At 50.4% G+C, this 27,559-nt stretch overlaps 1 protein-coding gene across 5 annotated transcripts in view; it reads left to right on the top strand.

Annotated features, from left to right (window-relative positions):
* Positions 1–27,559, top strand: part of LIMK2 (LIM domain kinase 2) — a 53,687-nt gene that overhangs the window by 7,327 nt on the left and 18,801 nt on the right. The window contains exons 1-2 of one of the 5 annotated variants that reach the window (XM_057744594.1): positions 20,661–21,089; positions 25,712–25,916. In XM_057744594.1, the coding sequence (XP_057600577.1) occupies positions 25,777–25,916 (140 nt within the window). In that variant the 5' untranslated portion in view covers positions 20,661–21,089; positions 25,712–25,776. Of the gene's footprint in view, positions 1–3,754; positions 3,855–19,919; positions 20,033–20,660; positions 21,090–22,061; positions 22,133–25,711; positions 25,917–27,559 lie in introns of those variants that run through there. The other 4 variants (XM_057744595.1, XM_057744599.1, XM_057744597.1 and 1 more) reach the window with 4 other exon arrangements.

Below are 27,559 nucleotides of genomic sequence, written 5' to 3'. Positions count from 1 at the left end.
CTTAGAGCTGGGTGTGGTGGGGCAGAGAGGGAGGTACTGAAGGAGACAGAAACATAATGAACTGCAAATGATATAAAACAGGTAGTCGACAAAGTGAAACAGACACTTCCTGCCTTTGGCAGGGGACCATTGAGGAAGGATGGAAGTCTGACTAAGAGAGGAGAAGGTGGGTAAATAAAGTATCCTAAACACACAGAGTAGCTAGAGGTGTGAATGTTAGGATACAAGAACATGAATGTGTGTGGCAGAAATAAGAAATAGGTTGAAATGTGAGCAGAGCATTAGTTTGTAAGAGATGTTGAAAGATAAAGGTTTGGGGCTGCTTTGTGGAGGGCCATTCCTCCTTTCAGTAAATGTTTATTGAGGGACTGTAGTAGGCCAGGGACCGGTCTTAGTTCCCTTATATCATTAGGAGCTGACAATAGCCAGCTTGGTGATGTGTGAGGAGTTGTGTTCCTGCCCCAGGGCCTTTGCACATATCACCCCACCACCCCAGGTCCTCCTCCTTTTTGCCTGGTTAATTTCTGTTCATCCTTTAGAGCTCAGCTTGGAAATTACTTCCTAAAGGAATATGTTCTTGTTTGCCCTACCCAGCCCCATTTGCTTAGTTATGAACTTGATATCTCCTTCCTACCACTTGCCCCAATTATAATGAAAATAATTATGTTATTGTTTAATATCTGCTCTATGTTTAATCTCTCTCTTGTTTGCTGCTCTTTCCCAAGCACAGTGTTAGACACATAGTTGGCATGCAATAAATATTTGCTAAAAGAATGACTGAAGCATGTCCATTGAATTTAGCAATAAGCAGGCACTGTTGACCTTGGTGAGACAGTTTCAGAGAAATGGTGGGGGTGGAAGTTGAATTGCAGTGGATCGTGGGGTAAATAGGAAGTGAAGAAACGAAGGCAGTGATGTGTAGACACCTTTTTTTTTCAATTGAAGTATAGTTGCTTTACAGTGCTGTGTAGTTTCTGGTGTACAGCAAAATGATTCAGTTTTATATATATGTGTATATATATATTCTTTTACATTATGGTTTATTATAGTGTATTGAGTATAGTTCCCCCATGCTGTACAGTAGAACCTTGTTGTTTATCTATTTTATATATAGTAGTTTGTACCTGCTAATCCCAAACTCCTAATTTATCCCTCCCTGCCCTTTCCCTTTGGTAACCATAAGTTTGTTTTCTATTAGACAACTTTTTTTTTTTTTCTTTTTCTTTTTTTTTTTTTTGTTGTGCCACATGGCTTGTGGGATCTTAGTTCCCCAACCAGGGATTGAACCCACGCCTTTACAGTGAAAGTGCAGAGTCCTCACCACTGGACCGCCAGGGAATTCCTTACTAGACGACTTTTAATATGTGTGGCTGCAAAGTGGGGAAGCAAGGGTGGTAGCTAGAGGAGAAAGTAGGCTCCAGGTTTTTTTTTTTTTTTTTTTATGGGAAAGACTTGAATTTATGTAAATGACTATTGGAAGGAGCCAGTGGAGAAGGAAGTTGTGGTGGAGACTGTCTTCTGAGAGGTGGCGTGGGGTGGAGTCCAGATTGGGAATGCCGTGCTCAACAGTTGAGTCGTGTAGACATTGGGGAGACTGAGTGGCCAGCTAAGACTGTGCAGCACACCAGCAAAAGAAGCCAAACACCTGAACTTGGGCTGTGCTGAAGGACAGGGAAGGACTGGAGAGATTGGAGCGACATTTTGAAGGTGGAACAGGTGGATATGAGAGGAGGGAGTAGGGGTCTTGATTTTTGTGCCCTTACTTCCTAGCAGAGAGCACATGTTAAGTGTTGAATGGCTTTGAGTTTCTCAAGACTGGACAGCAGGGCAGGCTCAGGAGGGTGTGGCCATAACAAATTATCTCAAATATCTTCACAGTGGAAAATCCTGATGCTTTTTGAATTTTGGAAACAGCCAAAGGCCACTCAGAGTTAAGATGTTGAATTGTTGAGTAAGTGGGTGGTCAGGTCAGAGACTGTTCCTCATGGGTTAAAAAGTAAAAGCACGAAACAAGGTGTGGCTTAAAATAATGAGATTTGCTGTGGGTGCGATGTGGCAGCCTAAAAGTCCTTTCATGTAAGAGTTCCCCAAATGTTTCACACTGATAGCTCCAGAACTTGGAAGATTCATTTGGATGTCTGTGTTCATTAAAAACCCTCTAATTCACTGTCTCTCCCATAACCTGAGTGAGTGTCTCAAATTTTTCTGCCTTGGAGTTTGTGAGGTTGTTGGTGCACTGGTCGACCACTACCACCCAAAAAAAACACAAAAGCCCCTCGCTCTTGAGCACCTAGGAGGTTTTTAGATCCAGGAGGTGTTGCATGAATGGAAAGAGGAGCGAGTGGGTCGAGGCTTTAAAGCCTTTTGCCAGCTCGTTTAACTCCTCTGGGCTGTGAGGAGAGCTGTCTGTGGCCTGGCCGCCCCAGAATGCCGCCAAGCAATCTTGAAGTGCCCGGAGCCGTGCATTGTCTATTCATGGCCCCTGTGCCTGTAAAACAGGGTCCGGTGACTGTCACTGTGCCTGTGGCAGTCTGGAGTTACCCAGAGAGAACAAAGCCACATACACGGGGCGCACAAGGGAGTCTTGTAACAACCTTGTCCCGCTTCCTAGGGCTGAGTCAGGTACCACAACTTGATCTCAGCTGCCCTCTTTATTTCAACAAGTTAGCATCTGAGCCACACCAGGAGTATTGTGTTCTGTCCCTTTTGGAGGGACTTGGACTGACTCTGTCCTACTGCCCATGCTAATCTCCCAGCCTTCACAGCCCTTCCCCATCCTTTTTCAGCCTTTAATACATCTTCCCCATCTTTCAAGGCTCAGCTTCCCCTGCAAAGACTTCCCTGGCTCCCCTGAGTGAAATGAGCAGGAACTAGAACAAGTACGGGCTTTAGAATAAGCCAGACCTGAGTTGGGATGCTAACTCTGCCACTTGGCCTTTCACCCCTGAGCCCCAAGTTTCAGTGCCCTTATCTGTTAAATGAATTTAGTAATACCTGTCTCATGGGATTGTCTTGAGAATTAAGTGAGATTGGGTCTGTGAAAGCACCTAACACAGTTCTTGGCATATAGGAGGCATTCATTAAATGTTTGTTCTCTCCCTTCTATCATAATTTCTTTCTCTGAACTAAGATAGCACTTTGCTTCTACCTCTGAAATAACATCTCAGTGAAAAAGTACAGTATGGAAGAATGTTTCTTTTCCAATGGATTTCCTCTTCAAGGAGCAGGGGTGATTTATCCAACAGCCTTCTATGTAGAGCTTGGACCCATGGGTCCATCAAGAGGACCCATGATACTGGTTCAATGAATGAGCTCCTGGACTGGGTGATGGAAAATCTACACAACCAGGGCTTTTGAAGAGTAGGAAAGGCAGCAACACATGTAACCTAGAGAGGGGACCTTTCTGGGTGCTGGCTGGGGACAGTTGTAGGAAAGGCTGACCCGAAAAGAAAGAGTCCTTGTTCATTTCGTCTACTCAGAACTATAAGTAAGGGCTGAAGGACAGGAAAAGGCAGGTTTTTTTAAGAAGTGGAATGAGACTGCTTTTGAGGCCATGAATTCCCTGTTGCTGGGGAGATGAGCAGCTGCATGTGTGCTCACCAGGACCTTGTGGAGGAGCAGACTGTGCGTCTAGTGGAGCATCACCCAGCCCTTTCAGTATGAGGGTCTGTTAACTCAGTCTTCTATATGGTAGGAATCCTGTCCCTGAATCCCCTGCTTCTTTGGCCCCTGAACCCCTTGGTTTTGTGTGCAGGTGAAGATGCCTGGAGGTGTCGGGGCTGTGGAGACCATGTCGCTCCAAACCAGAGGCTGTACAGGACTGTCAGCGAAGCCTGGCACAGCTCCTGCTTCCGGTAAGTGGGTCCACGCCCCTGTCTTGGCCAGTGCACTGCAGGCCAGGCACTATTTTCATCTTCTGGAAAATACAAAACAAGCTTCTGAAACTTGAGCGTTTCCATTTCAGGGGGGCTCAGGGAGCTAAGAGGGATGTGCTCAGAAAGAGCATGGGTGCGAACGTCAGGTGTGGCCCCTGACGTCAGGTGAAAGTGGAAGAGCTGCACATGGCCCAGGCGTAGCTAGAGGTGGGGGGTTTGGGATGGGAGGAGCCCTTTCCAGGGTGTCCCAGCACCCTCTCTTTATAGGTGAGGAGACCGAGGCCAAGAATGAGCGACTTTCCCACGCCTGCACTACTGATTATGCAGGGGCCTGTGTTCAGTGCAGTTGGCAGGGCCAGCTCTTCTTCACCACAGGATGCCCCCCTCGTTTCCTGCTTTTTGTTATTTACTTTATTATAGCTCCTAGATTATGGCTTGGAGACAGCTCAGTTTCTTGAAAATAACACAGCCTTAACATCAGATTTGTTCCTGTTCTCTGAGACTCAGTTTCCTCGTCAGGAAAATATGGGTGTTAATCATCTCTCTCGCAGACTTGTTGAGATTGAATGAAGTGTATACACCAAGGGTCCAGTGTCATGGTCGGCACCCACTGAGTGGTTGGAATCCTCGAGTGTGGGAGCTTGTCTTGTATTCTCCAGAGCACAACACAGTGCCTGGCCCACGGTCATTCCTCGTCGCAGGCTGGGTGGGCATTTGGGGCCCCCCCCTCCCCCGGCCCCACCCAGTGGTCTGAAGTGGCAGGGCCAGTGCTCAGATCTGAGAATGAGACAGACTGTAGACCATGTGCTATAAATTCCAGCTCCCACACACAGCTCATGTTGCAAAGCATCCCCTGTGCTGGTATCAAGTAATTTAATTGACCTTTAAGCGCTTGCCTCCACCCGGGGAACTATGTGGGGGGCTGGCCTGGAGAGCTCTGGCCTCTGGAAGAGTTGGAGTATTTTTCTGCCCTCTCAGCGCAAACTCAGAGCTCTCCAGTCTTTGTGGATCTGATTGCCTTTGTTACTCCTCCTTTTATCCTCAGGGAAGTTGATTCCACTTTTACTTCGCCTTTTAGTAAGATAGGAGCAGAGTGTCTGAGCTGCTGGGGCCTCTGACTAGCCCTTTCATTTTACAGCTGAGGCGAAGAAGCAGCATCAGAACCCAAAGAGTTCCCAGACCATGGCTCTCCTTGGCCTCCAAACCATAAGGTCATGTTTGTTCCTGCCGTTTTCCTATTTGTATGACTATATTCTGTCCAAAATAAGCAGGAATGGGTAGAACAAGCTAATCTTTGGAATTTCTGGGTTCCCCTATAACTAGAAGAACCACCTACTGTATGATACAACCCCTTCGTATCACTGATGCAAGGCCTGAAATCAAAAAGACAAAAAGGTACACAGACAGGCCATGGATGACAAGAGCTGGCCCTAGGACTGAAGTCTTGGGTCACTAGTTGGTCTGGTGAGGTGCTTGCTTGTTAGAGAGCACTGTGTGTGTGTGTGTGTGTGTGTGTGTGTGTGTAACAGACATACACATGCAAATACATGCTCATAAAGAAATAAGGCACGTTATCCTGGTGCAAAAGAGCTGAAGCTATGGAAGAGACTGTCTGGTTTCAAATCCTGACTTTGCAATTTATTAACTGGCTGTAGGAGACGTCCCTGAACTTCAGGCCCCTCATCTATAAATGGGGATAAGAATAATACTCATCTCACAAGGTTGTTTGGGAGGATTAAATGTGATAAACTATATAAAGTCCCTAGCATAGCATCTGACACGTAGAAAGTCTTTAATAATCAGTTGTCACTTTGTTATATTGTGAACGTGTGTCTATATATACCTACATTGTATACCTACATGCATATGTGTATTTCTGTTAACACACTCATTCACCATCTGATGTGGAGTCCTGGGGATTAAGGTTAACTTTGAACCACCCTGGCACAGATAAACCAAAGATCACACCTGAGGGGGAAGCGGAGCCCCTCGGTTCAGTCTCCGATTTGCAGATTTGCCTCCAGGGCAGAGTCCTTCTGATCCAGCTCCCCTGAAGGGGTGCATCTGCTGAGTCCTGATATTTCCCATGAAAACTGGGCGACGTGGAGCCCTCAGATGGAGCCTGGGGATTTGCCCTGGGGAGACTGGCTGCTCCGAAGCCAGTCTGACTTCTGCCCACGTTGGAGGCAAAATATCTTCAGGGCTGGGAAGGACTGTCCTTGTCTGGCCCCAGAAGTGACCTGGGTTATAAGGAACACAAGGCATCAGCCTGAATGGTCTTTTAAGGTCACTTCCACCCCAGCTCGAGTGTCTGTGATTCTCTGATGAATTCAGAGTGTCTGGGTGCAGACCTGCTAGGAGCAGGACCCTCCCGCCATGCTACGCAAAGAAATTCATTCTTCCTGACTCCATTCTTCAGGGCTTCGCTCTTACCCAGCTGGGCTCCAGTTACAATAAAGGAAATGACTTTTCTTCTCCCCTTCCCCCAAACCTTTGTTTTCCTAGTCACAGGGTGGGGCTGAATATTGAATGGAGAAATTGCTGGGGTTTGGCCCAAACTCCTCTCCTCGCCTTCTCCTTACACTAGCCCATCCCCTGTCTGCAGCCACATCCGTAATCTTGCCTCCGATAGCCTTCCGCCAGATTCTCAGGTGCCCCGACAATAGGAAGCCACTTAAGGCTGGGACCTGGGGCTGTGCCGCGGAGGCCTCCCGCTGACGAACCTCCTGGAAGTCCGTAATTGTGCTGGCGCAGTTGGGCGCCTGGCCAGGATCTCTCTGATCTCTGGACGCTTGGCTGACCGGCCCTCCTGCTTCCTGTCCTCAGCCTTCGCTACAGGCCTGTTTGGACTCTAAGTACCTCTGGCCTTCCTTTTCCTTGAGCAGTGCTGTTGGTTCTCAAGCTGGGGCCATTCTCTCTGAAGCTTTCTGGAACTGGCTCCTTCTCACTGGGGGAAGCCAGGAAAGCAGCTGGACTACACATTGTTTGTAGTTGAGGTTAAAATGAGGAGCTGTTAATGGTGCCCTCTCGGCATGTTGGCAAACCAGGGAAACGACAAGTTTTCTGACCATTGTCCTTGACTGTCCTTTCAGCCTCGTCAGAGGTGTTTGGCTGAGGAGGAGAGGTCGTGGGAGGGAGGGAGAAGCTGCCTCTGTTAGTCTTTATGGCCTGTACCTGAGACTCTGTTGTTTGACCTGATTCCTGACAGAAGCATCAGAGGGAAAACCGCATGGTTAGTAAGGCACCTGGGAACTTCCAGGGCCTCCTTTCTCAGGATCGCGAGCAGCTTTCCCTTTTGAGGGGTGTTTTCTAATGGCAGTTCTCTGGAAAAGGGGTGACACAGATAGAAAGCTGTTGTCACATCATCAACCTAGAGACCGTTTCCTCTAAATTTGTGACTCCAGGAAAGCCTGGTGAAGAAATCACACACGTAGCAACCGAGACTGTGGTGTAATGGGCTGGCTGACAAGGGTGTTTCTGCAGCACTGAAAGTAGTGCTCATTTTCTCACCCACACCCCCATCCAAACATGCACAGAGAGTGGTAATTACAGTAACAGGTGCCATTTATTGAGCGCTTACTGTGCTCCAAACACTGTCCTAAGCATTTCATGTACATTATCTCAGTGAATTCCTACAACAAGCTAATAATGGTGGTACTGTTTTACAAATATAGGGAAATGGAGGTTACTTGCTCACCTCACAGAGCTAGTAATTAGCATAGCTGGGATTTGAACCCAGGCATCCTGACTCCTTGCTTATCAGAGTCTTTGCATTCCTGACTGGGGCAGTCATTTAACCTCCCTGAGGCTTGGCTTCCTCTGCTCTACCTTCAGGGTGAAAAGAAATCACCTTGCACACACTGGTGGTGTCAGATAACACTGAAGGACATCGGTTCAAAGGCTTCTTGAACTCTCTAGTGTTAATAAAAGTGCTGTAAAATTTCTCCTGGGCCTCTGGCTCCTGGCATGGGAGTCCATGGAGCAACCCTGCCCTCTGCTGTCGTACTGTTGGTGTTGCTGGCACATTTATTGACCCAAGCCTTTGATTCTATGGATAGTTTTGCCTGTTTGTCTAGTTTGTCTCTAAGGAAACAGCCAGCCAGCAGGTCATTAAGGCTGGCTGCTGGGCAGGGGCCTTGGGCCTGCTCCGCAGAGAAGGGGAAGGACAAATACCTGGGCCTTCTTCCCCCTCATAAGGGACTCCTGGTATGTAGCAGCAGCATGTGACCTTCAATGTTCCTTCATCCTTCTGTGTTCTTTGGAAAAAGAAAACTAAGACCCTGTAGAAGCCCCACGTTGTCTGTCCAGGGCAGAGATGGAGAGGGGTGGGGTGGGGCCAGGGATGGACAACTGATTTTACAAAGCGTTGTATTGGGAGTTTCACTTAGATTATCTGATCCAACCCTCACCTGCAACTCCATCTTATACTAAAATGGGAAGGCCGAGAAAGGTAGAATAACTTGTCCAGGGTCACACAGAGCTGACATTTGAATTCAGGTCTCCCTGGCTGTGAAGACAGGTCTTCTTTCCACTGTGACTCCCATGAAAGAACAATAAACTTCGAAACAGAAGACCTGGATTTGAGTCTGCACTGAGGCAGACTAGCTGTGTAACTGTGGGCAAGTTCCTTAGTTATGATGAGCCTCAGTTTCTTACTTAAAAAAAAAAAAATTTATTTATTTACTGGTTGCATTGGGTCTTCGTTGCTCTGAGTGGGCTTTCTCTAGTTGTGGTGAGCGGGGGCTACTCTTCATTACATCGTGCAAGCTTCTCATTGCAGTGGCTTCTCTTGTTGCAGAGCATGGGCTCTAGGGGCGCAGGCTTCAGTAGTTGTGGCTCATGGGCTTAGTTGTTCCGTGGCATGTGGGATCTTCCAGGACCAGGAATTGAACCCGTGTCCCCTGCATTGGCAGACAGATTCTTAATCAATGTGCCACCAGGGAAGTCCTGAGCCTCAGTTTCTTATCTCTGAGATGTGGTGAAAGTAACCCACTTCATGAAGACGTTGTGAGGACCACAGAGGTAACAGGTCAGAGAGCACTCTGAAACCATTAGGATGGGGTGATGTAAAGGGTCAGCAGCAGCACATGGCAACACTGTGCTCCTTAGCTAGCCGTTCTCATTTCATCTTGAGCATCATCTACTGTATTAAAGCACCCAGTTAGCTGCTGTTGGGGACCCAGATTGGACCTACTGGTCTGATCTCCCAGCTGGCTCCCTCAGACAGCTGAAAAACAGGTCATAACTTGGAGCGTTCCTAGTAGTGGGCTCTAGCCTGGCTTCCATTCTCTCTCTCCCCTGGAATGTTCCCTTGAGGGTGTTCCAGAGGACAGCCTCACCGGTCCATCCACTGGCTGCTCTTCAGTCCTCCTCTTGTAGGGCCTCCCAAGCTGCATTGGGGTAGTTACATGAATCAGAGTTTGCAGTCAGGCTCTTGAGTTTCCATCCCAGCTCCTCTTGCGTCACCACCTTAACCTCTCTTTGCCACAGTTTCCTCATCTATGAAAGAGTGAAATGGCTCCCACCTCAGAAGATTGCTGTGCAGACTCAATTTGACCAAAGCCCTCAGCACAGTGCCCAGCCATAACTAAGACATAATAGGTGTTGGTGTTTGTTCTTAGCGTCTCAGTCACTCTTGAAACTTTCTCTTCCCTTGGCTTCCCTGACATTTCATGCCCCCCAGGTTTTCCGCCACTTCTCTGGTTATTCCAGTTTGCTTACCCCCCTCTATCTAGCTCTGAAACGTTGCTGTTCCTCCAGGTATGCTCACTGTTCCCTCCCTGGGTGATCTCACCCGCCCCTGGGGCTCCTGTCTTCCACACGCTGATGACCACGTACTCCACATACTGATGGAATCAGTGTCCAGAGCAGACCTCTCCACTGAGTTCTAGACTAGCTGTCCTGCTGTCAACTTCACATGTCCACTTGGATGTCTTGCAGGCATCTCAGACCCAGCTGGACCTTCAGCCTTCGCCCCAAAACTGGCTCTTCTTCCATCGTAACCTGTCCCATTGAATGGCGCCACCATCGGCCCGCTGCCCAAGCCAGAACCCAGGTGTTCCTCACAAGACCTCTTCTCTCTCATCCCCACATTCAAGCCTGTCAGTTTTATCTCCAGATAATACTTTGAATGCGTCCACTTCTTTCCATTTCTCGTATCCCCAGCGTGTTCCAGGTTACCATCATCCCTCACCTGATGACCACAGTAGCCTTCTAACTGTCCATAATCACTCTGCACCCGCAGTCCATTCTCCACAGAGCAGCCAGAGTGAGTGATCTTTAAAAAAAAAAAAAAAAAATCTGACCACATCATACTTTGTCTTCTCTCTGTCCTTATACACTTCTGTGACTTTCCAGCATTCTTGGGTAAAGGCCAAAGTCCTTTCTTTGGCCTGTAGAGCCCACCGTGGTCTGGCCTCACCCCACAGCCTCCTATTTCCTCTGCTTTAGCCTTGCTGCTCTTCATAGGTCCAAAATGCACCCTTCTTCCTTCTGACAGGGCCTTGGTTCCTGCTGTTCCCTCTGCCTAGAATGCTCCCACACCCTCTTTTGGCCTAATTAACACCTGCTCATGTTTCAGATCTTTACCTGAATGAGGAAGGGATGTCTCAGGGAAATAGTTACAGAATATGTCCTGGCCCCTGTTTTATGCTTTCACAGATGTTCCCTTTGAAGCTTTTTTGTGGGTTTAGCCTCACATTTATGCATTTGATCATCTCCTTAATGACATCCTGAGATTTCTAGTATGCTAGCGTAACTTGGTCAGGGACCACAGGGCTTTTTGCCCGTCATGTGTCACCACTGAGCACATGTTGGCATGGGAGGGATATTTGTTGAATGAATTGCCGGGGGTGGCCATGAGATGTGATGTAAGCAAGGCCTTTCCCTGCCCTTCCTCTTCCCCACATCCTTCCCTTAGCAGTCACTGTGGCTGCAGTTAACTGTAAATGGCAGGGAGGAATTGGTTCCGGACACTGGGTTATTTGGGCCAATTGCGTGCAGGTGTTGAGGTGAGAAGTGAAAGATTTGTCTTCTGCCCCCAAAGGAACCAGAGAGGCTGACCCAGGAGTCCTCCTGTGTGGCAGCAGGTCTTGAGCTATACTTCTCTATAGGTACAGTCCAGACAGGAGCAAGCCCTGGAGAGAGAGAGAAAGAGTTCAACTACACTGGCCCAGACTAGTTATGAACTATCCTGAAGTCTGACAAATCCCAGCTCTAATTGCAAGTTTTTTTAATTTATTTGTTTTTTAAACTTTTAGAAATCTTTGAAGGATGGCATTAGCTAAAGATGCCCATTGAATATAAAGTGGGGGGGAAAGTATCTTTTACTTGTGGGTGATTTATGGCAGGGAGGAGGTGGATGGTTTGACAGTTCCCCAAGAATTTGGAAATGAAGTTTGTCCTCTGTGAGTTAAACTAGTTGGATCCGTGTGTAACGAGAGCAGTATCGTGTGGTAGTTAAGAAAGACTCTAGAACCAGATTGCTTGGGTTCGACTCCTGGTCCTGCCATTTATTAGCTGTGCACCTTGAACAAGTTATTTACCGTTTCTGTGCTTCGTTTCCTCATCTATGAAATGGTGACAGTAGCCTACTACCTGCCTCCTCATGTTATTGTGAGGAGTGCGTGAGTGAAGTCTTGTGTAGCCCTGGTGGGACCAGGGCTTGCAGAGTGAGCGCTCATGACTGTTAGCCATTTGTTAGTAGCTGCCAGGGAGCCCAGTGTCTCCCAGCACTGAATAGTATGCAAATTGGTGATTGTTACATATCTAAAGTAATGATTTTTTTTTCCAATTAAAAATTATTTTAAAAACCAGTAGAATGATGAGTGGCCAGCAGTGAAACAGAAAGTGAAAAGTCAAGCAAAACTAGAAGTATGTCCACATAGAGATACTGAATCTGGATTTAGTCACCAGAAAGGGGTTCTTTGTTGCAGGTGGGGCTGGTTGGGCCAGCTCACCACTGCCAGAATGAAATTTCTCTCCGTGGCTACTCATTTCCCGGTGTTTTAAGTCCATGCTCACAGCCTTCTGATGCCTAATTTAGCTTCCTGGGATTCTTGATAAGGGGAAGGGCCAGGGAGCAGCACCTGTCCAGAGGATGTGGGTGTTCTGATGTCAAGTGTCAATTCATAATCGGACAGAGGGTTGATAAATGGTTAGGATAGACCCATCCTAGAATGTCTGCACCTCTCTGGGTACTGTGAAGTCCTGCTCCTGGACCTTAAAGGCCATAAACAAGACCTGGATTAGGGTCAGTTCACCATGGTGACCCTAGCCTTGGAGAGGTCTCTGGGTGTTTAGCCAGTCAGTCTTTCTCTGACCACAACCCTCCAGCATTGACCTACTGGTGCAGAATATTTTGCTCACCTAACTCCTTCCTTTTACAGAGGAAGAAATGGAAGCCCAGAGAGGTTTAATGGCTTGCCTTAGATCACACAGCAAGTTTGTTGTCAGTCAAGTCCAGTTTTCAGGTCTTCTATGCCAGGCATTGCCCGGAGATTTGTCAAGGTATCCAAAGCACACTTTCCCAGTGCAGCCAGGGAAAGAATGTAAACCCAGCATTAGACACCAAATGTTAGGCATTCAGTTTTCTAATATTAGTGTTACAGAGCAACAGTGGATAATTGTCTACAAGGGGTTGCCACCCTGTTCTTATGTGCTTACAGCCCTTACAGCCAAATCTCAGCTATTAAAAGGACCACCTCGATGGAGACGTGGCCTGAGGACGAAGCCGTGGTCTGCTGTTAGTGAACACTAGTTGGCCAAGAGGCTTCAGTGGACGTACAGACAGCCAGCTGTGGACTTGAGACAAATGCCTGTTCAGGGAGAGGAACTGGCATCTGAGAACCAGCGCTCTCTTTGGTGTTTCAGGCTTTGTGTTCTTTTCATTGGGAGCCTCTGCTTGCTTAAATACCTCTGATAACTCCTCACCGCCTGTGGGTGACCTGGCTCTTGGCGGTCTGCCCTGCCCTCTTCCGCCATCGCAGCCTCCCCTCTGCTTGCTCTTCACATGCGCCCTGTGCCGTGGCAGAGGGACCTTCCTCTGTTCCGCCTCAGTGCTTTTGCACATGTTGTTCCTTCAGCTGGAATGCCTCTTGGCTGCCTGGCGATCAGCCTGTTGGACTCAGCCCATGCAGCCAGTCCTCCATGGAGCAGCCTCCCCAAATGCACCCGTAATCCTCCCCACCAATCAGAGCAGACTTTTTCTCCCTCTCTGTTGTTCTCCTCTTATAACCTTAGTCATGGCCCTGTTAGTGTTTGTTTACACATCTAACATCTCTCTCAGGGTATGAAATTCTCTAAGTCTGGAGCTACATCCAGTTCATCTTTGTTTCCCAGAGCTCATCAGGGTGCACAGGACGCAGTGGGCACTCAGTGCTTGTTGGGCGAATCATGTTTTTGTTGCATGATCACCTTTCTCTTTTGACACTCGGATACAGCCCTTCTAGTGCACATCATCCACGTCTCTTTGCTGTGCAGTATTCTCCCAGGCGAGAGCTCTTCTTTTGGGGGGGGGGGGGGGGGCGTGGAATAAGACTTCTGTCTATAAATGTCATGCTGGAGCCTAAAACCAGCAGTGCTGCAGCCTCAAGGGATGCCTTCTGCACTGCCCAGCCCACTGTGCTAATTTGCCTTGTAGTTTTCCCCCAAGGGCTAGAATCCCTCCTCCCTTGGGCAGTGCTGGAAGGGTGCTAACAAGCTCTCTTTCTCCGCACTCCTCCCCATTACCAGGAAAAACCTCCCAGTACCTCAAGCCAGATTTGAATGAGGGTGGTTTTCTTCTACGTGTCAGTCATCTCCTGGTCCTGCCTCCCTGAGGCAACCTGGTGGTGACCCTGGTTAGATCAGAGGGTGCCCCACTCCGCTCCCGTCAGCAGCACTGCCTCTTGCAGCAGCACAGGCTGTTTTTGTTTTTGTCAGCCCTCATGTTTTGTTTTGTTAGTTTGTTTCAGTTCCAAAGGTGACCTTTTCATGAGACAGCCCTATATTCTGGAGTCACCTTTTCCCACTGTACCTTGAGCAAAACTGCGGTGTCAGTGAGGAAAAGAGAGAGCCAGCTACTGTGGGTTACAAATGAGTAAGAACAGCGCCAGGAGGGTGGAAGTTCCTAGCGAGCCAAGACTTTACAGAACGTCAACCACCAAACATTTCTTCACTAAGCTGCATCCAGAGATAAGAAGATGAACAAGCTGCCTTGCAGTCATTTCCTCATTTGTAGCAAGGGGATGCTAGTGATCTGTCCCGCCTGCCTCTCAGGGTTCCTGTGAGAGTAGGATGGAATCAAGTGGAAGAGCACACAGGAAAGAGGAGAGCCGTGGTTTCAGCCTTCAGTCTGCCTCAGAAACACCAGGGCTTATATAAAACGCAATACTTGGGCTCGCTCTCAGCAATTCTTATTACATTGGCCTGGGGTAGGTCCAGGAATCTTCATTTTCAGCAAGCTGCCCAGAGGCGGCCCATGCTGCAGTTCTTTCGACCACACTTTCAGAAACACCACTGTAAATCAAATAGCAAGTATAAAATAGTTATTTGAGGCACCTTTAGTGTCTTGGACCTTGAATTCAAAGTCTTGGATTAAATCCCAGCTCTGCCAGTTCCTAGACCTGTGACCCTGAATGGCCTTCTCTTTGAACTTCAGTTCTTCATACATAAAAAGGAGATGACACCCCAACCGCACAGGGTTATGAGAATTAAATGAAAGCGTATGAGAGCAAACCCACCTCAGTGTGGGGCTTATGGAATTCAGTCAGTGTTTCACAGAAAGGGAGCCATGTACACAACTTCTGAAACATGGTGTCGTGTTAACAAACACTGGGCAAAAGACAGTCCTTGGCATCCAGCTTAATCAGGTTATCTTGGAAATCTGGATAGAACCTTAGAGATGTAGTCCAGTCCCTTGGAACTCGGCAGGGAGTGTAGAAAGCCCAAGATGTATGAGGGTACCCAGTCACGTGAAATGTGTTTAGATTTTCAGACTGGAAAAATTATTTCCCAATATATTGAAGAAAGAAAGGTGGGGGAAAACCTTATTGGCACAGCAACAGAACCACTGTTAGTAACTTTTGAGAAACCATGGAGAATGGTGAAATACCCCCAAGTATAATTGTTTGTTCCACACCTGCCGTTCACCAGGCATTGGGGATCTGATAGTGAAATAAGAACGGAGGTGGCTAACTGGCCCGTTGTTTCAAAAAGGAAGGAAAAAAGAGATCCTGGAAAAAGTAAACTTACAATTCTTCTGACTTGACTGCTTCACAAAATTCTAATGGGATTTTGTGGACAAAGTCTGGTGGAATTCTGTGGAATTTTGCAGATGATGGACTAGGTGGAGAGCGAGCATTTAGGAAAGAGGCTGATCAGGAGGATTCAGCAGTGGTGGATCAGTCATGACTCGTTAGACCTGACTTCATGTTTTCACTGGGTTGCTGGTCACGAGACCCTCTTGATTTCCACAAGGCATTTGATAACTCTTTCATGATATCCTCACGGTAAGAATGTGGGCAGGAAATCTAGAGAAATCAGATGCAAGAGTTCAACATACCCAGCACTTTGGCGCCCTGTGTAGGTGTTGGAGAGGCCAGATTCCTGAACGCCTCACTAGGGCTCCTGTTGAGGAAAGGGTGTGGGATCGGAGGCCAGCAAACCCGGCTTTTAATCTCAGTCCTATGCTTCCCTTGCCCGGTCTATGCTGTACTCCTTTCGAAGTTGTTGCAGGGACTAACCTGCATGGTGAGCGTGAAAGGCCTTTGTAATTGAAAACGTTTTGTAAACCTTAGTTATCGTCACTGTTCTAGAAGTTGCTCAAAACGGGGGTCCTGAATCACTTACTAGACACCTGCCAACGTCAGGTGTGGGCCCGATGTGGGCCTCATGTATTTGATCTGGAGGTAGACAGATACAGGCTCCAAGCCCTTCCTGTGTGTGATGTGCTTGGGACGAGTCAAGGAAATCCTTTGCAGAGGAAATTGAGTGCTCTGTTGGAGGTGGGCCTGGAAAAAGGCGAAGACAGCCACCAGCTGGAGGTGGCTGCAGAAGAAGCTAAGGGAGCAAAGGCTTGGGGACTGCCCAGGGAGGACCTGCATGGCTGGGTCAGGAAGTGGAGTGGGGCAGGAGGTGGCCAGAGCAGTGACAGCCCTGGGAGTTCCGCGTGCAGGGCACCCAGGCAGACTTTGCCTTTGGACAGGAGCACTAGGAAAAACACGTGAGGAGGTGTTTGCTCTAAACCATGGGACTTCTTTTTGTTTTTGCCCATTTATCATTTTAAAAAGCAGCACTTAGGGACTTCCCTAGTGGTCCAGTGGTTAAGAATCTGCCTTCAAATGCAGGGTACGCGGGTTCGAGCCCTGGTCAGGAAACTTAAGATCCCACACGCATGGGGCAACTTAGAAAAAGAAAGGAGGAAAGCAGCACTTAAGTGTAAGAAAAAATGTAAGCAGTATCAAAAGGTAGAAAATGAATGCTGTTTCATCTGTGCTGCTTGTCTCACTACCCTGCAGAGAAACCAATAGCCCCATAGTGGAGTCTGCCAGGTGGTCTCCAAGGATTATGTGCATAGACTTTTGAAACAATGGGATCATACCACACGCTCTGTCTGATGCTGGATTTTTCAGGTAACCCCTTACCCAGGACAGTTTCTGTTTCCGGTCCCAGGGTCTGCCTCATTTTTAACAGCTGCATAGTATTCTGTCGCATGGATGGGTTGTGTTTAGCCCAGCCCTGCTGATGGACCCATGGTTTGTTCCCCATCTTTCAGTATTAAACCATGCTGAACACGTGTCTTGGCACACTTGTAGGAATACTTCTCTGGGCAAAATTCTGGCAGTAGACTTGCTGGGACCCTCATCATTGAAATCTGACTGCTGCTGTAGTGTGGAAAGTGAGCGGGAATTGAGGGGGAGCAGAGGCAGGAAAAACAGTCAGCAGATGGGGGCGGCGCCGCTCCCCTTCCAAGGTCCCCAAGCTCCCGTCCCTGGCTGGAGTCCTCCCGGCCAGTAGAGGGCCCCACATGGACACAGTTCCATGGGCTTCAGCTTATCCGACCAGAGCCGCCTTCTGAGAAGACATTGGGGTGATTCATTCATTCACCACTGCTCCCCAGAGCCTCACCTGGGGCCGCCGGCCGTGAAGGCTGTCCTCTCCAGCCTCTCGCAGCCGCCTTGAAGCCCCGTGTCTCAGCTGGTTCAGAGGAGTCAGTTTGCTGGGCTCCCCGCCAGGTTTCCAGCTTGTGAAATGTGCAGGAGATTAGTACCTCTCCTGCCATCTTACCCGTCCGTCACCGCCAGTCCCAGGATCTCTGCAGTTGCCTCTGGCAGCCGCAGCCGCTGAAGCCTCTGCTAGCTGCTCTGGTACCTAGAAGAGCAGCTTTCCACCCAGAATCCGTATCCAGGGGCAGGGGGTGGAAGGACAACCTCCACTGTGACCTTTCACCTCCCAGTTCTGGGGGGTTTGGGCCCTTTGATGTTGGCCCTGAGGGGCCGCACTCTTGGGTCTGAGCGGCTAGTGGCTTCTCACATCTGGTGGTCCCGTGTCCTTCATGGTTCCTCCTGCCATCTGGATTTATGGGGGTCACGCGGACTCCACCTGGGAGGAGCCTCCACTGCAGCTCAGGACTAGGGGAGGTGGCCGCACCTCTTCGAGGGGGGAGGCAGTTTTGTGGCATTGAGAGATCCTCACACTAGTTCCCCACACACCCACCCACCCACCGAGTCCTTTGCGAGTGGAGTAGGGGGGATGGAGAGCGCCTGCAGCCTCCCGCTCGCATTCCTAGACACCGACTCACTGCACCCGCCGCCGCTGGAACAGCAGAGCTGTGTGAAATGTCAAGAGGAGTTATGCTCATGGGCTCCCTGGCCCCGTCTCTTTGTGGCTTGCATTTTCTTCCATCCACACTCTGTTCATCAGATGGAAATCAGAGGGTGCAATTAGAAGATAATTTGCTAGTTCCAGACTTAATTTGGGGCCCCCTTCTTGCCTGATCGAATTACAGGGGAACATAATAGGTTTTTGGTGAGAAATAGTTGGCTCTGTCGCTGGAAGAAAGAGCTCCCGGCTCTCCAGCTGGGCAGGCCTCTCTGTATCCTGTGTGTTGTTCCACGCCCCCTGCCCCCTTCCACTCGGCCCCACCCTCCTCTGTGGCTCTTGAGTGGCCCCCGGGCCAGGATCCTGATCCCCTCAGGGCCAGCTCAAGAGGTTTAAACGCAATGTGAGACCCCGAGGGAAACGAGGCCCTCTGCAAAAAAGGGCAGAAAAACGTTGAAGCTGGCAGCTCTTTAGAGACCTCACCAAGGCCCAGACAGAGGCAGCGACTCGCTGAAGGCCACATACCTAGCCCATAGTGGTAGTAACAATGGTCTTAATGATATTAGCAGCTAACATTTATCAGCCCTTAATGTGTTCCAGACTCTGTGCCAAGGGCTTACGTGCAGTGCCTTGTCGTATTCAAACCCAGACATTCTGGCTGCGGGCCCAGGCTAGGCTCCGGTGTAGCAGTGGTAGAGCTCAGCATCGACAGCCTGAGTTCGAATCCTGGCTTCACTTCTCACGCGTACCACTGGTGACCTCAGGCAAGGGATTTATACTCTCTGTACCTCGGTTCCTTCCTCTATAAAAAGGCGGGGGCAGGGAGGGGATCACAGGACTCCCAACTCATGTGGGTTAAAATTCACTCGTGTGTGTAAGTACCTTGAGCAGGGCTTGGGACAGGGTGAGCACTGGTCCACTGCTCACTGCCTGCTGGCTGTCTCTGGGGCTGGAGTGTGGGATCTGTGTGGCAGGAGATAGACATGGCTGAGTTCTGCACAAATGCCAAAGGCTGGTCTTCACGATCAGAGGCTGGAAACAGCGTGGTTGAGTGTGCTGCCTGTGGAGCAGAGGTCAGCAGCTTAGCCCACCACCTGTTTTTGTATGACCTGTGATTTCTACATTTTTAAGAGGTTGAGGAGGGGAAGCAAAAGATTATTTTGTGGCACATAAAAGTAACACGAAATTCAAATTTCAGTGTCCACAAATAAAGTTTTATTGGAACAGAGCCACATTCATTTGTTTACATTTTATATGTGGCCGGTTTTGTGCTACAGTGACAGAATCTGTATTCTTGTAGGCCTGCAAAGCCTAAAATGTTTGCTCTCTGATCTTTTACATAAAAAATGTCCCAACCCCGGCTCTTACTAAATTTGAAATGCAGCTCCCTCACTTACCAGCTGTGTGTCTTCAGGCTAGTGACACAACTCTTCGGAACCTCAGTTTCATTATCTGTTAAATGGGGGTGATAACATCTACCCTGTAGATTGGCCATTTAAGTATGATAGATAACAGATGCAGAGCACTTAATATGGGGCCTGGAACTCCTAAGCGCTCCATAAATGGTAGCTCATAACAGGGTGCAAACACCCTCTCTTATCACAGTCGTGTTATCCCTGTCCCCAGTCAGTAGAGGAATGGAAGAGGCTCCCTTGACACCCAGCCACCACCTTCACCACAGGCTTTCCCGTCATGGTGACAGGGTGACTTCAGTGGAGAGGAGTGTGTGCTTGGTGGGCGAGAGCTGGTGTTGCTGCCTCAAGTCTGGCAGTGAGGTCCGGACGTGCCACTGTCTTCCGGGCACTCTCCCAATGGTGGGCCCTGGTTTGGTCAGTCCCGCAGCTGGGGCTTTTCAGGCAGGCCCCACTCCAGATACCTGGCCCATCATCCCCACAGGCACCCTGGGCCTTGTCCTCCATCATGCCCTGTTTTTTTTTTTTTTTTTTTGGCGCACGGGCTTAGTTGCTCCGCGGCATGTGGGATCTTCCTAGAGCTGGGATCGAACCCGTGACCTCTGCATTGGCAGGCGGATTCTTAACCACTGCGCCACCTAGGAAGCCCCATGCCCTGTTTTTGAGTCTGAGAAGCCTGGTTACCATGGACACCGTGAAAGAAGCACCACTGCCTGCTGAGGCCAATGGCTGGCATTCTGGGAATGAAAGGGAGAGAGAGAGGGAGGGAGGACAGGTGACCTGGGCTCCAGGCCCTGTGCTCCTCCTACTTGCAGGAGGGCTTTGAGGCAGATGTTTCCCATTGAAGAGGCAGAATGAAGCTCGGGAGCTGAGCCCTCCAGCTCTGGAGTACACGAGTCTGCATTTAAATCCCAGCCCTGCCACTGACTAGCTTTTTGGCCTCGGGTAAGTTACCTAATCTCTCTGTACCTCACTTTCCTTGTTTGTACCATGGAGACAACTCCCATGTCGGAGAAATAAGAGAGCTTCTTATGGCGCTTGCCACACAGGAAGACGGCAGGCGTCAGTTAACACTCTGGGCCTGTTTCCTCATCCGCAGTGCAGCTCTGCCCAGAAGTGGAGCAGCAGTCCCCAGGCCAGGCAGAGGGAAGGAATGAATGGGGACCCTCGTGCCAGCACCAGGTAGTGACAGCCCAGAGCCCTGAGGGCAGCTTTCTGGGCCTGGGTCTCTGGACCAGCCTCTCCTGCCAGAGGGCTCCCCCTTTACAGGGTGTGGCTTGGCTTGGAGCTGGTCTCCTGTGCTTTTCTTCACCTCCGAGCAGAACTCTCGTCCTTTGGGCAGCTCTTCAGGCTGGAGACACAGGGGTACTCGCCCCCTCCCCTGCCCTTCCCTTCCCTCTCCCGAGCTCAGGGATGGACACCCCAGCCAGTCCTGGTTATTGTCTGCGGCGCCAGGCTGCAGCCTCCCTCCAGCTCAGCTCCACCCCTTGCCTGCAAGGTCTATTTCCTAATAGCTGCTCCAACCACACACCTCGTTCCGCGCAGAGCCCCTCCCCTTCCTCCCTCCCTCCCCCGGCAGGGGTGGGGCTGGAGAAGAAGGCTAACTTGACAGCAGCGCTCTTTCTTGGCTAGTCACCGGCCCCTGCCCAAGAATCCCCGTGTGTGTAGCCTCCGCAGAGAGGTGCTCCTCCCGAGTCCTGAGGGGCCGCCCAGCCTCCAAGAACCGGGGGGCAGCATCCCAGCCATGAGCCACTGCGGGGCTCTGCTGGGGGGCAAGGAGCCTGGAGCACTCACACCCCTTCGGCCGCTCCGGAGGGAGAGGTGAGCCGGGCAGCCAGCCCGCAGCCAGCGGTGCCGCAGCCCCGGGCCTGTCATGGTGGCCGTCCGCCGGCTAGAGGCCTTCCCAGACGGGTTTGCAGCTGAGCTTGTGTATCTGGTGTGGGAAGAAGATGGGGAGTTACTTGTCCGTCCAGGCTTACTTCACCTCCAGAGACCCCTTCCGGTGAGTTGGGCTGCGAGTCCCTTTCCCGTCTCCTCTTTGGGCCCCTGGTTCTGAGGGGAGGGCAGACACCTCCCTGAATCTGCTTCTCGGATTTCACTTGTCCTTTCACCGGATTTCACTTGTCCTTTGACTGTGTGTGTCAGGCAGAAGCCAGTAGAAGCTGCTCCCAAGCAGAACCAGGCTGGCAAAGCCTCCCCTACCATGTGCTGGGAATGGGAGGTGAGGGGTTGGGCCCAGGAGGCAACTCCCGGGGAGCTTGGCCTCTCCTTCCTTCCAGACACACCTGGAAGAGCCTCCGAAAGGTGCCACTGACCCGGCCTACTCTTGGTGTTACTGCTTCCGGGGGAAGAGCACAGCGAGGGTGCTGTTCTTCCAGCTCTCACACATCTTACCTGCAGGCTGTGCCGCCTGCCTGGGAATTTGTCCCGACAAGCAGGATGGGCAGGTTTTGCCCAACAGCCTGGAAGAGGCCTTGGTGTGGGTAGCCTGGTCCACAGTGGGCACTCTCATACACGTTTGTTCTCTTAATGGCAGGCACTTTGCCTCTGGCCTTTAAGGGCTTCTGCGCTCCCTGTGAGTGTGGTTGCTGGGGAAAGGCCTAGGCAAGTGAGACTGCGGCAGCTGGCTCTGGAGTACCCTGAGCTGCGGGACGGCCCCTGTGCCTACCAGGTCCCCAGGCCTGAGCTCCTGTGGGGCTTCTCAGAGGGAGATATGGAAACTTCCTCTCTACCTCCCACCTGCCTTTCACTGCTCTCTGCCCCACCCCACCTCCAACAGAAACTCCCCAGGGGGGTTCTAGCCCTCTGGGTCCCTCCTGAATGGAGCCATTCCTGGCTGGGGTGGGGCTTGTTTTCATTCTTCAGGAGCAGCCTGTTGTTCCAAGGTCTGCCTCCCCCTCACCCGTGGTTCTGATCGACTTCTCCTTCTGGCTTCCCCAGCACAGCCCCATGCCCAGACCTCGCTGCTGGGATACGTAGTCAGGTGGCCATGCCCTGGGCAGAAAAACAGAACACCATGTGGTTTCTCGGAACTACAGGACCCTGGTAGAGTGGTGGGAAACTCCTGGATTTGAGGGAGCGGGGAGGGAACTGGTCCTCAGGGCTGACTCTTCCAGGCATCCTGCTACACACTTTATCCTTTGATCTCTCAACAGCCACAAGATGTTTTGTATCCCCATTTTATGTATGTGGCAATTGGTCTCAACAGAGTAAATTTGTGGGGTCTCTCTGGCCAGCCTCATCTGTCTTCTTGAGTTTCTTCTCTCATCCTCAGGAGACTGCTCCGCACCCGCTCCCCGCATGTATCTCCCCCAGGATCATTCTCAGGTTTGCTTTCCTTTCACAGGAAAAGGGTCCCTGTAGTTTGCCTGGCATATGAAGGGGTGGCAGAGATTCTCCTTTGCAGAGGCAGTGGGAATTGATCTTGAGTTTTACCATGTGGAATCAAGATGCCAAGTGTTTGAAGTAGCCACTAGTTTAAGCCAGGGCCTCATTAATCCCTCTTACTCTTAATCCTGGATAGGCAGTTTGGGGGAGGGGGTGTTCCCTTAGAAGGCAGGAATGTATGCCCCTTTTAATCTCCAGGGGCAAGACGCAACTTCTCAGGAGCTAGAGCAGATGATGAACTCTCGACCTGGACCTCTGAGGGCCAGGCCACTGACGCCACTCAGGTCCTTTGTCTTCTTCTGCCCCAGCCCCTCTGGGCAACCTGACAGCCCTCCCCCAACTCTGTTTGCCCAGCTGGAGTCAGGGTGGCTGACTGACTGACGGGCCATAGACCCTCTCCCCTCCCCCAAACGGGAGGCCACATTCCTGAAGCCACTTCTGAAGAGCTAGCCACACATGGGGCTCTGTGCCCCACAGGAGGGACCACCCAAACCCTCTGCTCTCCCAGGTAGCAGTATAATCAGTCACCACTGTCCCTGCCTGGTCAGAAAGGCCCTTCTACCATCAGCCCTCTCCTTTACTATATGTCATCAAGGGCTGCCCTCTGACCAGATGCCTGACCCCTCCCTGGGCCTCAGTGTCCTCCTCTGCAGAGTGTAGGAACTGGACTTCCTGGGCTCCTGAACACAACCCTTGCCAGATACTGTGCAACAAATTAAGTCCTTGACCCCAGGCCTCGAACACACAGGAGTTCTGGGGCTGTGGCTGCAAGGAGAGTGACGCAACCAGATTCCACGGGGACATGATCAGGCGTGACAGTGCGCAGGGGAGGGAAGAGGGAGCCGGGGATGAAGAATGTGATTTCTGTGCCCTGGGAGGTCGCACTCAGCAGAGGGCACCATCTCCCTCTCCTGGCGCCACCAGCGAGGGGGGAGCGGTGAGATGCAGTTATAAGTGTCCTCCTAAGTAAGAAAACACCTCACATCCCAATTTACAAAAGAGATAAATTAAGGAGTGACTTTTGTCTGACATCTTTAAAGGATTTTTCTATTTATAGCTTTTCCCTTAATGGCCAACATTGATTTAATGGGTTTGATTTACACATTGTCTCATGAAGAAAACAAGTGCATCTTTGTATTCTAAAGCAACCCATGTTTAAAGGGAGAAACTGTTCTTAACCCTGCCCAGCAGCTGCGTGGGTCCCCTGGGACTCTCTTTCTCCTGCAACTTGAAGGACTTGGATCAGGTGAATGGTTCCCAGCTCCGCAACCCATGTGGCTCCTCAGAGACACACAAACTCTTTTCCATTTTTTTCCAAATAATGGAGGCTCTTCCCCTAACTGCAGCATGACGGCACAAATTACTTGAAACAACTACAGGCTTCCCGGCTTTTTGTTGGAACTGAATCAGTGCACTCTGGCAACACTTATTTCTTGCCGATCAGAGGCTCATTATGTGTTTGGTTAATTTTTTCAAACAGGATAACAACATATTCCATAATAATTACAGCTTAATTGACAGCCTGTTTCAGTCTGTCGGGTCTGCAGGAAGGAGTAATAAAAGGGTCTGTGGTGGGAGAAGGCTGGACTCTGATGGGCCAGCGTCTCTAGGCCCCTGTTCTCTTTGCCCCCCTGGGCCCGAGGGAGGCGTGGCACCCCCAGTCGTGACTCTCAGGCAGGGGCAGAGAGCTGCCCAGTCTCCCGTCAGAGCTCAGAGGCAGGGGCTGGAAGCAGCTCTTCCCCAACTGTTTTCTACTCGTTCAGAGGCTAAGGGTGAGCATCCAGCCAGGCCCTCAAGCAGGGCCCGGGAGGGCTTGTTCTTTTTTTTTTTTTTTTTTTTTTTAATTTATTTATTTAATTTTATTTATTTATTGGCTGTGTTGGGTCTTTGTTGCTGCACACGGGCTTTCTCTAGTTGCTGCGAGTGGGGGCTACTCTTCATTGTGGTGCACAGGCTCCTCATTGTAGTGGTTTCTCTTGTGGAGCACGGGCTCTAGGCGCATGGGCTTCAATAGTTGTGGCACATGGGCTCAGTAGTTGTGGCGCATGGGCTCTAGAGCACAGGCTCAGTAGTTGTGGCACACGGGCTTAGTTGCTCCATGGCATGTGGAATCTTCCCAGGGCAGGGCTCGAACCCGTGTCCCCGGCATTGGCAGGCGTATTCTTTACCACTGGGCCACCTAGGAAGTCCAGGGCTTGTTCTTTAACCGTGTAAATCCACTGTAACAGTGGCTGTTTGCTGCTCTTCACATATAAGGTTGAAAATTTACTTGTAAACATTCGGCCTGAGGAATTTGCATGGGCTGGGCCTCTGTCTTATCTCATTTGGCTTCTCCCAGCACCTTGCCTGTTTGGTCTTGCACATCCTAGATATGCACAGTAACTATTTCCTAATTGGTAGGAATTGATTATAATCAATTGATTTCTAATTAGCTAGATAAATAATTCATTTTGGGGACCTTCTCTATTTCCAGAAATCTGTTTGGTTCTAGGCCAAGAAACCAGTCCCTATTGCTTGGGCATGGCAGGGGAAGGGGTCTGTCTCCTTTTGCCCTTGGTGTTCTCAAATTAAAGAGGGCGGCGGGGAAATGAACACTTCATGGGCACCCGCTGTGGGTCAGGCTCATGCTAGGCATTTGAACGTGACTTAATTCTCATCATCCCCGATGTGCAAATAAGGACACTGAGGCTCGAGTGATGAAGTAATTGGCTTTAGGTGACACAGATAGTAAATGGCAAAGAAGGAATGTGGACCCACGTCTTGAAAGCAGTTATTTGTGAGACCCTTACTAAGCACTGTTTTTTTTAACTGGTGTGTTCCCTGCTGACTCAAAAGGCCTCAGCTTGGGTCTAAGCTGCCCACTGAACTGACCACCAGGGTTTGGTCCACTTTGTAGCCACCCAGGCTCTGCGTAGTGCTCGGGAAAGTTCTGAAGGTTGTTCAGGCGTGCGGGCTGGAGGGTTTCAGCTCCGTTCACTGCTGGGGAGAGAGTGGTAGCTGATGCATCGGCCCGGGGTCAAGGTTCCACCACCAGCCCCACTACCTCCTAGCTGGATGCCCTTGGGCCTGCAGCCAGGACAGATGTTAACTTTCACTTGACACTTTAAAAAATCGAAAGCTGGAAAAAAGCCTTGGCTCTGGGGAGAACGTATTGTGGCCGTGGCCCTGAGAACCTGAGGTGGGATCCTTTTGAGTTGCACCTTAATTTCCAGAGTGTGTTTTGGATTCTTTTCTTAGAAGGCAGAGTCTGCTGGGGACCAGCATGCTGTGGACTCAACGGAGGAGAGTCACAGTGCCATTTAATGTTGGGTCCTGGGCTTAAGGAGAAGCGTCAGCAGGTGTTAACACTTGAAGGAACTCGCGCTCTCAGGGCTCCAGCCTCCATGTTTTTAAAGATGCGAACCCTGAGACCCAGCTCAGTGGATGTGCTGTACCATTGGGTGTAAGTGCACATTGTTTCATATTCCAGCTCCATCATGTGTGTACCGGGCCGACTTTGCAGAATTGACTTGACTCTGCTTTTTAGTCTCAGTCTGTGAAACAGGGATAATCCTATCACCTTGCAGGGTGTGGTCGGGATTAGAGATCACGTAACAAACCTCATACAGCGCCCACAGTATGGTTAGCATTCACGTAACAGATCACCGTAGCTGCTGTTAACGTCTAAGCTAGGACTCTAAGTCTGCCCTGGCAACTTCTCCGGTGGCCTAGAACCACCTGCGTTCTGTGACAAAGCAGCTTGGGGACCCACAACCAGCCCTCCTATCAGCTCTTCACCTTCCTGTTCTTCAGAGACACCTGTGGCAGCCGACTTTGGCTGTGCCCTTCAAAAGCATTCCTTGGCACAGATGCGTGCATGGGTGGTGTCGCTCTCTGGCCAGGTGTTCTTTCCGGGAGGCTGGCGTGGCTCTCTCCTGCATGCCCGCACTCGCTTCTCTCCCTGCCTCCTCCCCTGGGCCTGGCCAGGGGTACTTGCTGCAAACAAAAGCAGGATATTGGCACTGGAAAGGAGGACATGTTTGGTGCTCCTGTGCCCCACGGCGCACATACCATTGCGAGGGTGTAACAGGGCCCGGGCCTGCAATGGGTGTAAATTTGTCTGCACCAGCTTTTCTCCCCTGCAGACAGGAGAGGGGCAGGGCCCGGTGACTGTGAGCCACGGAACCTTCGTGCTCTCACCTGGGCTGCTGGTTCTTGCCACTCCCATCGTTTTCACTTTGGAAACATTTGCTAAGGGCTTACCCTGCCAGCCCTCAGCAAGATGTGGAGTCTACCAGGAGTAAGTGGGATGCTGTTGCTGGCCCCAGTGAGGGAGGACGGCAGATATGCAGAAGCTTTACATCAGAAGGTGGGAGCCGGAAGGAAGCCCCTGCTTCTGGTGCTGGCCCTGTGCTAGGCGCCTCACAGCTGTCCAGAACCGAGTTTAATCCTCACGGTTACCCTGAAAGTAGGTGGTGATGTTACTCTTTTGCAAATGAGGAGTAAAGCTGCTGGCCCTAGATCCCTTATGGGCTAAGTGGTGCTGAGATTTGAACCTTCGATCATCTAGGGGAAAGTCTAATCCCCTCATTTTACAGGTGGGGAAACAGCCTAGAGAGCGAAAGGGGCTTGTCCAAGAGCATGTAATTCCTAAGAACTTGAACCCAGGTCTCTCCTCCCAATTCAGAGCTCATCTAGCCTGCCTTTGACATTGAGCAGAGTTGGAGCTGCAAGCCCAGAACAGGGTCTTCTCCTCCACCTCCTGTGATTGGTGGTCTTCACTGGGTACTTCACATCCATACTCTTCACCCCAGACCCAGCAGTTAGGACCCTGAAGTTCGGCATCTAAAGGACAAGTAGGAAATGCTAAGGGTGGGAATGGCTGGTGGCTGAAGCCCCCATCTTGGCCTCTCACCCTGCGTTGTTAATCAAGTTTTGTTTACTTTCTCTTCCCCAACACATAAACTCTTGGGAAGTGGAATGGGGAACCTTGTGTATCTGTCTTTTCTTTCTGCAGTGCCTGCCAATTTACTACCAAGTTACCATAATAACACACTTGCCTTGCGCTTCACAGTTTGCAAAAGACTTTCCTCTTGCATTAACTTA

Source organism: Hippopotamus amphibius, chromosome 8 (assembly GCF_030028045.1).
Source record: "Hippopotamus amphibius kiboko isolate mHipAmp2 chromosome 8, mHipAmp2.hap2, whole genome shotgun sequence".
Lineage (NCBI taxonomy): Eukaryota > Metazoa > Chordata > Mammalia > Artiodactyla > Hippopotamidae > Hippopotamus > Hippopotamus amphibius.
Note: the sequence above shows the minus strand (reverse complement) of the source record. Positions and strands in the feature narration are given on the sequence as shown.